Below are 11,690 nucleotides of genomic sequence, written 5' to 3'. Positions count from 1 at the left end.
ATTCCCAAATTATATACTTAAAAGAGTTTTTTTTTTTTTTTAATTATTTATTGTTTTTTAATACTCCGATCAAATTAACTTTCTCCATGTATGATAAATATATATATATTGTTCATGATGATTTCCATATGGTTTCGGTATTAGATTGACCCCTTAAGAAAATGTGACTGAAATCTAATATTAAATATTTAGTAAAGGAAATGAGAACTATGTCTCTTGTTTTCCATACTTTAATTGATGGCTGAGAAGACTTGGAGCAATACAATTCAAAGTCTTCGTCTATAAAAATGGATTATTGCTCTGAAATTTCCGCCAAGTAATATGATGTTTGTGGTCCTTCCTTTTATATATAGAACAACAAGGTTAGGTTAATACTGCAATAAACCAATGGATTGAGAGAGATAGTGAAATAGTCAGCTTGAGAAACCAATATCCATCATCCATGGCTGTTAACTACTCCTTCCTTTTTCTTCTGTCTTTGTTTTTCTTCTCTGCTTGTTCTTTACAGAAGCTAGATGCTTACAGATTCGAAGAACTGACGGCAAATCATCAACTCCAGACTCATGTCATTTCCCTTAGTTCCTTCAAGCCAGCTAATGTTTGCTCTACTCTATCTAAAGGTGAGTTCTCTTTCAGCTCTATGCTTGTGTTTCTGTATGTTTAGATTAGTTCCTTATCTAACACTCAAGCCACCCGCCAACCGACCTACCAGTTCTTTGCTGCAAGAGATGGCTTGTCTACTCCTAACAGCAGAAAACTTGATTTCATTGCCAAAAAAAACCCAGAAAGTTAAACATAAGGGTGTCAATTTTTAGACCAAATCAAACAGCCCGAACAAACCGCACCCACACGGGAGTATTGATATCTCTTCTATATATTGATTGTGAGTTGCCTTTTGTGCTTCTAGGTTCTGAAGTCTCAAGCAGGCCATTGATGCAAGTAGCTCACAGATATGGACCTTGCTCACCGTTAACGGAAGGGAAATCAAAAATCCCAAGTCTTCATGAGATTCTCATTAATGACGAAACCCGAGTCAAGTCAATCCAATCCAAAATCTCAAACAGTCAGACATCAGCCGTCTCAGATTCTACTGTGAAAATTCCTGCTAACTCTGGTGAATCATTAGATACAGGAGGCTTTGTTGTCAACATTGGATTTGGAACACCCAAGCAAAAGTTCACAGTAGTGTTCGATACAGGTAGTGATCTCACTTGGATCCAATGCCTACCATGCTCTGCCAAACGGTGTTATTCACAACAAGATCCCTATTTCAACTCTGCTGCTTCTTCAACCTATTCCACGGTCAAATGTAGCTCAGCTGCATGCTCGCAACTGAGGGAATCTGGTTATGCACAGTATTCTTGCACCACCGATTGCCTCTACCAGGTCTCATATGGTGACAATTCATATTCAAAAGGGGACTTTGTAACCGATACACTGACACTATCTTCTTCAGATACAATCCCTAATTTTGAATTTGGTTGTGGGCATAGCAACGATGGCCTCTTTGGTACTGCAGATGGACTACTAGGTCTCGGCCGCGAAGAGATCTCGACGGTATCACAGACTGCTCAGAAGTATGGAAAGCTTTTCTCCTATTGTCTTCCATCATCAACTAGCTCCACTGGTTTTCTTGCATTCGGTAGCCAAGCGGGTTCTTCATCTTCTAATGCTCAGTACACTCCACTACTTACAGATAAGAATAGCCCCTCGTTTTATTATCTACATATGACAGGAATAAGTGTTGGAGGGCAGAAGCTAGCAATCGCGGAATCAGTTTTTACTACTCCAGGAACCATTATAGACTCTGGAACTGTGATCACTCGATTGGCACCACCAGCTTATTCAGCTCTCAGCTCGGCATTTCGTCGAGCAATGTCTAGGTACCCCATGGCACCACCACGTTTACTATTCGACACTTGCTATAACTTGTCTGCATATGGTACTGCAGATATACCAGCCATAATATTGCATTTCAGTGGAGGTGCAGACTTGAATGTTGATAAATCTGGGATTATGGTCCAAGAAAGCTCAACTATATATTGCTTGGCTTTTGCATTAAGCAGCCCAGCTTCTGTGCAGATCATTGGGAGTATGCAACAGCAAACATATGAGGCAGTTTACAATGTGGCAGGAGAGAAACTGGGATTTGGGTCTAAAGCTTGTAACTGATTAGAGAGCTTGCCTTTCGAAAGAAGGAAGTAAGAATCTGAACAAGGCAAAACAAATTAGAAGCATAAGATGCGGATGTTTAACTTTTTTCTTTTCCAGTATTTAGAGTGTTGTATACTATCATTTTTCTTAATTAATATACTTGCAATTATAGTAATTAAGGTGTTGGTGATGCCAAAGATGATGGGGGTGGGTGCTGGTTTCTGTTTGCCGATGAAATTATATTAGTGGCTTTGAGTTCATATTCATTTTTTCAGAGTACTGTTTAACCTTTTGACTCGGTTAAGTAGGTGACTTCTTAAGGTGAAATTAAAGGTGTTTCCCTTAAATGTCTAAAATTACTTGTAACTCACCATAATATAATTAGTTACTCACACTTAATAGAGTCAATTATTTATAATCAGTTATTTATTGAATAATTCAAATTTTGAAATACAAATAACAAAAATATATAAACTATACTATCGCCATCAATCTCCTGTAATTATCCTCATATTCAACCTTTAAGTAGAATTGCTTCACCCATCTTCTTCGTGTACTTTGAAATTTCAGAGTGGTTGACAAATTTCAAAGTGCTTGAGAATTTGTGAATGGGAGTTTCTTAGGTCTTCTTTCTTTCTTCCCCTCTTTGCAACAAATTTTAGAAAAAGTAATGAGGCCAAACCTAACATCCTTCCCTAATTTGTTCTTGATTTGTCTCTATTAGAGAAACTTTATTCACATGCAATCCAAGACCCAAACCGTGTTTTTTGTAGATAAAGAGATTAAAACAACGCTGAAAAGCCTCCAAGATCTTCTCACTAGTTTCTTCTTCTGATAAAATTTTTGGGCTTCTTCTTGATTACAACCTAAAAGCCATGTCTTTCCTCTCATTCCAATCAAAGTTATTTCTCTTCACAATCCTTTCTCTTCGCTTCTTCTCTTCCTCTCTGCAGTAAGTTGGTAATAAGTATGCCCCTTCTCAGGACTCAGGACTTAGGCATCACCATTTTGGTTCCACACTTCATCTCTAACAAGAGGCCACCAGTTCTGAGCTCGGGTTTTTTTTCCTTTTTTTTTTAGTTGCTTGATTTTCAACCCTCGGTGCTAGGGGTGTGGTTTGGTCCAACAATCCAAATGGCTATACCTTGTGCTTGTCCAGCTGAGAAATCATCATTATTGCTGTTGTTGTTCTTTCTATTGTTCTCCACCATTTTAGGCGGTGGAGCTACTTGAATAGAGGTGGGATCCAATCATCAAATTGAGTAAGAAAGAAGATTTGGTAGTAGAAGAGAAGCCAAAAGGGATGAGAAGGGGGAATCGTTGTTCTAGTTTTGGTTTCGGGAGCTAAAGGCACCAGGTATTAGGCTCTTTTTGACATCAATTTTCATTCCCTATTATGCCTACTTAAAATAAATGAGTGCAAGAATTCATTTTTGGACAAAAATGAAAAATAGTTTGGTGACATTTATCCAAAATAAATTATGGAATGAAAAATAAATTTGGTATCTCAAAATGAAAAATTGTTAAAAATTGATAATAAAAATTGACAACAAAAAAGCCCAATTAATCAAATTTATATTTTTGGTAAAAAAATATATTAACAATTAGTTAATTATAAGAAAAAAGTATCAAACAGAAGGCATCTAGTGCGGCCTTAATCCATCTTGAAGATTAGATCCAAGCCAAGATTGGAGATCTATAATCTTAAATTGTCAATTTCTTTGACGTTTTTCGCCAGAATGAGAATTTGTGCCATTTACCCACAATCTGGAAGGTATGTTGTGCCATGTCAACGTCTTCAAGTTTTTTCAAACATTTTCACCTAACCCTCACCTTACCTCCATTAATAACAATTACAAATGCATGTAATTGTTGACGGATGTATCATGAACAATTGCATCTTCAGAGTTTAAAACTAAAGCTTGGTGTCTCCAAAGCATTGGCATAGGAGAAGATGAAAGGTGCAAAGCTTAATTGATCCAAAGTTGCAATCCCGTATTGACCCCTTCACGACAAGGCATCTCTATGTGAACTATACCTCTACCAACAATCATCCACAAAGAACGTTGCACTAGATAACCATGAAGAATCACAAATGGATCAAATAAAGAGAACTTAAATTGTATTTAAACAACATTCATATATGTACACCACCAGTTCTAATTGTACCTTTATTTCCTCCAAAATCCTGATGAGTGAAAGCTCCTACAATCATGAACCACCACAAATTCAATTACTCAAAACTCAAAACTCAATAAAAATAGATAATTTCAGAAAATAAATTTATAACCAAGAAAAATAAAAAACTAACCAGCAGTATTTATAAAACCAAATTAAATAAAGCATACAAAATGCCTTCTACTCTGAAGGATTGGTTTGCTCACTCTTAGTATGCTTAGTTGGTATGTGATGGAGAGAAGTAGCCAGTATTTATAAAATCAAAGGAAATAAAGCACTAAAACTGTTTCTTGTACCATGGCAATATCAAATTTGAGGACAACCCAAGAACAAAGCTCTGCAACAGCAGAAATTGGAGTGGTTGGTTTAGAAGTCAAGGAAGAGCGAGAGCAAGGTTAGTGATGAGAAAGATGGGAATATGGTTCGGTGGGGAAGGTTTAATACAACTCTTTCTTTTCTATAGTTAAGACAATTATTTTCTTCTCTAGTTCCCAATATGGAAAGCTAGAGCATTCATTAATAGCTACTGGAGGAAGTTATTTTGAGATACATATAAACATTATGTGAAATGCAGCCCTGATCTTGACCCGAAAACCCTGTTGTTTGTAGGTCTGAAAACCTGAAGTGAAGGTGTCACATCCACCCAGCCGGTACCCCATTTGGAATACCCGGGATGTGATCCACAGTCCAAGGATCAATGATCTGAGGTCCATGCCTCCCACATACACGGTAACACAATCATGAACAGTAATAATCAATGGTAAAAACAGCTAATACCAAGTATCATGAATAATATAAGAGTAACTAAATCAGAGTACGGAATATAGATAATAATAAAGTGTGATCAAAATCATAAAGGGTGAGAAGGTGTGGTAGTCACCCTCTCAGAGCAGCGGAAAAGAAGTAAATCAAGTTAGTTACATATCCGAATATCATCAGAATAATTCAAAGACAAGTTAATTACAATATCCAAGGTTCCACAAATACACCAGGGGAATGGGGCACTATGCTAGGGTTTCTTCTATACTAATGGTAGTCTCCTCAACGGGACGGATGAAGTAAACCCGCGCACCGCTCCCGCACAAGTGTGGGGCTAACCCGGTGCAGATAGTAATCCTCCTCGGCTCCAATATACGGATCCTCACCGACGCCACCCTCCGGAGGGAGTATGTGGAATCATAGTCCGCCTCATAGGAGGTGCCATCGTAATCTTCGGCACTGGAATGTAATCTAAAACATTTGCACAAAAGGAATGAGTTCGAAGAACTCAGCAAGGAAGTTATTCCATAATTAGAAATCATACACATTCAAAACATATAATAATGCAATGTGATATAGAACATATGATGCGAGATATGAGCCTAACTCTATGAATGTTGGTCTCTAAGGTAGACATGCTTTAAGTCATAGCACCGTACTCCGGTCGTCAGTCACTCTCCCATTTCCGTATCTTGGGAATGCCCGGGAAGATCGGTAAAGTCATCAAAAACCATGGTAAGGGGATCGGTCACCGCTCTCTCACATCACCATTTGGTCAATCGGCGCATGTCACAGAAAGCCTAGCCTAATGCAAGTCATCTACTCGGTCGGTCAAGTCAGATTCAGATACGTCCATTCCTCGCCGGGTCGCCCCCGGCGATCCTTTCCGGTATCCTTCACACTAGAGTCAGCGAAATCCCGGATTTCGAACTCATCAACCCTATTGGTCATCCACATATAGTAAACGGGAAGCTCTCACGTCCGCTCACGGATTGGTTACCGGTCTTGAACGCCCGTGAGCCCAAGTCTATCCATATGCAACTCTACCAATAAATGGCCCCTTTCGGTATCCGTAGCATGGTTTATGTCCCCTACCGGATTGGCTACCGGCCTAGAGCGCCCATCCAACCATACACTATCACGGGTTGTTCGGTCTCAATGCCCTTCCGATTCGGGTCTGACACGACAAGGATGAACCTAGCCACACAACTAGACAATCCTATGTATGTCATCCAATAACTCGGGAGAGTGTCGATAGGCACCATCGGAGAACATCCCATACTATTCCCTCCGACGCCCAAGGACAGAAGTGTCAGTAGGACACCCTCCAATCCCAAGTCATACGTAAGCAATCACACATCAAATCTCATCATTTCTCATGCATCCAATGCATATTCATAATAGTAATCAAATCATGATATTGAAACGAATCATTATAAACATAAGCAAATCAAAATGATAAAGTAACACAACAAATGTATAAAGATTTAAATGTTACTGTTCTAACACATATGTAACGGTATCATAATGATTGAAAGAAATTTAGGGATTTCATTCTTTGAATAAAGCACAGTTCAATATTTGATGACTTATATGTTTATGGATATAACCATCCTTACCTTGGATGAGTTGATGATGAATTGAGAATACCAATAATAGTCCAATAGAATTGTTAAGGCCCTAAACAAACATAAATAATAAGTTAGAAAAGAAGTCGGGAAGATCGGATGTCATTTGGGTCAAACGACCAAGGTGTGTCGCAACAACTTTGGCGATGGTCTTGGTGATGGTATCGATCAAAAGTATCGACCAAAATTGTCCTCAGAATAGTGGATTGGGGATTTGGTCCGAAATGAGTCTCCGGTGTGATTAATCAAACTTGGAGGCATACATAACAACAGTAGTAGGACACTATAAATCAAGGAATTAACCCAATCCAATGGTCTAATTAAAAAGTCCCAATGAGCTACAAGTTCAAGTGATAGACATCATGGCATGAGTTGGAATTGATTGCATTGATGAGGAATAGCATGCAATAGCTAGAGAAACTAATAGAAATTCGATTGGAATCATATGGCAATGTTAAACATGAACATAATACACTCTATAGCTCAGTTTGATATCAAATGGTATGATGTTAATAGGTAAATCATGGAATACATATGCTAGGCATGAGATATAAGCATTAGCATCAATGAATGGCTAAGGAAATCATGGATTGAACATGAGTAGGCACTGGAGTGGTGGTTGCAAGGTTGCACACCATTCCAAATGTCCCATCAACAAGATGACAATAGAAAAGAGTAGAAAATGGTAGGGTAGACAGTGGAATGAAGAGTCAACCTAGTGTGGAAGATAAGACAAGAATCAATGATAAACTAAGTGTCTGATGAGATACCCTCACACTAACCAAGGAGCTGCGGGAAGCCTCCCAACGTCCCAGTGAGAAAAATGATTGCAAAAGGCTCAAGGCCGAGGTCATATTAAATAGAAAAGGAATATTCCATGGAATCATTAACGACAAGGACATGGCGATGGCGTCGAGATCGACCAAAATGATCGACAAAATATCACAGAAAACTCAAGTTAGAACAGCAACCAAGAGGATTGAAAGGCAAAAGGTCAAATGAGGAGGTTCTCCACAATCAATCAAGAAGTCAGTTCAGGGAATACCTTGGATGTCACAGGAGGTCATTTACACAACCATATAATCTCTCCGACAGACTTCAAACACCGACAATGCATTAGCAAGGGGTATCATTGTCAATGTCCATGGGCCGGTTGAATCAGATCATCAATCGGATGGTCCATAAATTTTCTTCCACCACTGGTCCTCGGACGAATACAACAGGATCCGGTCGGTCAAGGTTAGAATAGGGCTGGATATTACAGAAGGAAGAAGGCAACTATGGGCCATCTTCAATAGAAGACATGGTGTTTGACCCAGAACCCATGGAGATTGGTGATAGTGCTCCATACTTGGAAACTTTGGCAGTGTTTGAGAAGAAACTACACCTTGATGAAGAAGAGATTAGTTGATGGACCTAAAGCCTAGTTGGACATGGTTTGAAGGCATTCCTCTATGCTAGGTGAATCATTTATTGAGTTGGGAGAAGCCCACTTGAAGTTGAAGAGGATTGGGCCTTGATTTCCCTGTTTGGCCTTGCTGACAAAGCTTGGTCGGCTACCTGGTCGACGGGCTAGTCGACCAGCCAATCGACAAGCTACTTGATAGAATAAGTGTAGATCTTTTGTTTAGGGTTTTTGATGCTCTATTTAATAGGACTTCATGTTTCTTAGCCTCTTTTGTTTCTAAAACCTCTAGAGAATGTGGGAAGCCTCTCTCAAAGCCTCTCCTTGGTGTTGTGGAAGGACTCTTGCAAGATCTCAAGTTCTTCATCTCTTGTTCATCTTCAAGGTTAGTAATCTCTTAACTTTCTTTTGATTTACTCTTGTATTGATCTAATCCTACTATTGTGATTATGAAGATGGTATTGCAACCTTGCAAACACCTCTTCTACAATCTCCATTATTGAGAATGAATCTACATTCATTCCATTGATGCTATGATCTTCATGCTTGATTCTTATCCATGATTATTTGATATCTTCATGAAGCCATGATAATTCCATTAATTTGATTTCTCTAGAATATTAGATCTGATTTCATGTTAGTATTCATCTTTGAACTATTGCTAATGACCATTTAGAGTGAAACCTTGTTCTCTCTAATTTCTCCTTTGAATCCATGGTTGTTTTCATTAAAAACCATGTTTTTTTTTTATCAAATTAGAAAGTCATGATTATTGTTTGGTGTCTAATCCATGCTAGTTAGTCTTGATTATTGTTCCTAATGTTCCCTTGAAATTTCGTAGTGTTTTGAATCCCGGAACATGAGTTTCAGATCAAAATTCTCAATTTGGCTGCATACTGTTCACCTGGTCAACTGGACCAAGGTGCTAGGCAGGACAACAATGGTTTTCTTTGTCCGATTTGATCCGTTTGACCTCCAATCTTCTAGGGCTTTTTCCTAATGATGTATCTATGCTTGTTTAGGGTTTATTTGCTAACTTTGGACCTGATCTCTTGTTCCTTCGGATTTTCTTCTAATCTAATTAAGGTAAGGACAATTATTTCCATATTAACATAGATTTCATGAATCTTAGTTTCTAGTTTGGGAATTTTATAGATTCTTTGTTGTTCTTCTATTTCGTTAATATGATATTACTGTTGTAAGTACTTCAAGTACAGTAGGACTTTGTTCATGTATTATTCATATTACTTTGATCATGTATGGATACTTATTCTTGAATTTATATATATATTTGATTGATCATGTTTATATGATAATCTTTCTATATGTTGGAATATCAGTTATGTATGTTACAATGAATTGGGAATGTGATGGTTTAGGTATGATTTGGGATTGGGGAATGTCCTTATGACATTTATGTCCTTGGACATCAGTGGAAGTGGTATGGGACATTTTTGATGGGGCCTTTGACTATTTTCTGGATTATTGTTTGTCATACATAGGGCTTGTCTAGAAGTGTTTAGCTAAGATGTCCATGTTATATCAAACCCGATTCGGAAGGGTATTGAGACCGAGTAACCTGTGGTACCAATGTGGGTTTGTGGGCGCTCAAGACCGGTAACCAACCCGTGAGAGGATATGGATCACATTGTGGGGGCCATTTATTGGTAAGGTCGCTAGTAGTAGACTTGGGCTCATGGGCACTCAAGACCGGTGTGACATCCGTGAGAGGACATGAGAGCTTCCCATTTATTATTTGTGGATGACCAATTGGGTTGATGAGTCCATAGTCCGAGTTGGTTGTAGCCATAGGATACGCTGACTCTAATGAGAAGGATACCAGAAAGGATCTCGAGAGGGGAGGAATGGAAATATCTGACTTTGACTTGATATAACCAAGTAGATGACTTGCATTTGGCTAGGTTTTACCTTGACATGCGCCAATACTTAGATCAATGGTGATGTGAAAGAGCGGTGACCTAAACCCCAGCCAAGGAATGTCCGAAAGGGATGCAGGACCCAATTATCACCGGAGAACCCAAGATACCGAGATGGTTGAGGGAGAGTGATTTGAGACCTACCCAAAGAAGTATGGTGCAATGACTTAAAGCATGTCTACCAATAGAGACCAGCATACATAGAGTAAGATTCATACATGCATTATCTATTTCATATCATATTGCATCTACTATGTTCTGCTGTCATGTTATTTGGGTTGCTATGGAATAACTTGCCTTGCTGAATTTTTTTTGAACTCACTCCTTTTTGCAAATATCATTGTTAGACTATCCTACAGATACTGATGACTATGAAGGCCATTACTATGAAGCACAAACAAATGACGCATACTACTCTCAAATTGGTGGCTACGGTGACTAATAAAGTGAAGAACTCATGGGTCAAGACGGATCGCGTTAGGATTAGTTGCACTCATGTGCTAGTGATATGGGAGAAATCATAATTGAACCAAGTATGCCCTCGGTTCGACCCTAGACCCCGGTTGGGAAGAAGTGAACCGATTCGCATCCGTGCGGGCCGGGTTTATTTGATGCCTTGCTGAGGAATACAGTTGAATTTGAGTATTGATCATCATCCTCAGACCAATGGACAATCGGAAAGGACCATACAAATTTTGGAAGATATGCTTAGAGCATGCGTCATAGATATGAGTGGTAACTAGGATGACCATCTAGCCTTGGTGGAGTTTGCTTACAATAATAGCTACCAGTCTTCAATTGGAATGGCCTCGTTTAAAGCTTTGTATGGAAAGACTTGTAGAACTCCTCTGTATTGGGACGAAGTTTGGGAAAGGCATGTTCTTGGCCCTGATCTAATCAAAACCACAGGTACTATGGTGGATATGGTTAGAGAAAGGATCAAAATTGCCCAATCTCCACAGAAGACTTATGCAGATAAAAGAAGGACAAAGTTGGGGTTTCAGGTTGGTGAGCGTGCGTTCTTGAAGGTTTTGCCTATGAAGGGAGTCATGCGTTTCAATATTAAGGGAAAGCTCAGCCCTAGGTATTTTGGTCCCTTTGAGATTACTGAGAAGGTTGGACCAGTAGCTTATAGGTTGGCTCTACCTTCGTCTCTTGTTGGTGTGCATGATGTGTTCCATGTATCCATGCTAAGGCAATGCTTGGCAAGCGCAGAGCAGTTGCTCCAGCATGAACCGAAAGGTTTGAGTGTGGATTTGACGTATGATGAAGAACCGGCTGAAAATTTTTGACCAGAAAGATAAGCAATTGAAGAACTGGACTATACCTTTGGTAAAGATCAGATGGAAGAATCTTTCTTTTGAGGAAGCATCTTGGGAAAAAGAAGATGAGATGCGGACCAAGTACCCCCAGCTTTTCTAACTTATAGATACGTTGCAATTCCGGGGACGAAATTTCTTTTAAAGGGGGAGGAATGTAACAACCCCCGTTTTTCTAACCCGGAATCCGTATTGCAGGTCCGAGAACCCGAAGGTCTAGTTGGATTAATTTTGTGGAGTGTCCAGATAGAAGTCCATGATCCATATCTAGAACCCATGGATCTGGATTCTCTTGTTGAAGAACCTGCCT

General features: G+C 39.2%; 1 protein-coding gene across 1 annotated transcript; it reads left to right on the top strand.

Moving 5' to 3' along the window:
• Nucleotides 1-392: 392 nt before the first annotated feature.
• On the top strand, nucleotides 393-2,329 carry LOC149007613 (aspartyl protease family protein At5g10770-like). Its single transcript, XM_089165905.1, has 2 exons — nucleotides 393-620; nucleotides 908-2,329. Exons 1-2 carry the CDS (start codon nucleotides 443-445, stop codon nucleotides 2,170-2,172), a joined length of 1,443 nt encoding a protein of 480 aa, XP_089022031.1. The 5' UTR covers nucleotides 393-442; the 3' UTR covers nucleotides 2,173-2,329.
• The last annotated feature ends 9,361 nt before the right edge of the window (nucleotides 2,330-11,690 follow it).

Source organism: Hakea prostrata, chromosome 8, assembly GCF_041222555.1.
Source record: "Hakea prostrata isolate BN-2017 chromosome 8, UWA_Hpros_2, whole genome shotgun sequence".
In the NCBI taxonomy this organism is placed as follows: Eukaryota; Viridiplantae; Streptophyta; class Magnoliopsida; order Proteales; family Proteaceae; genus Hakea; species Hakea prostrata.
Note: the sequence above shows the minus strand (reverse complement) of the source record. Positions and strands in the feature narration are given on the sequence as shown.

Excerpts from the sequence above, each read along its gene's own strand:
- LOC149007613 (XM_089165905.1), top strand. The coding sequence starts at position 443 with ATGGCTGTTAACTACTCCTTCCTTTTTCTTCTGTCTTTGTTTTTCTTC. Across the intron at positions 621-907 it reads TTGCTCTACTCTATCTAAAG|GTTCTGAAGTCTCAAGCAGG; the intron begins GTGAGTTCTCTT and ends TTGTGCTTCTAG.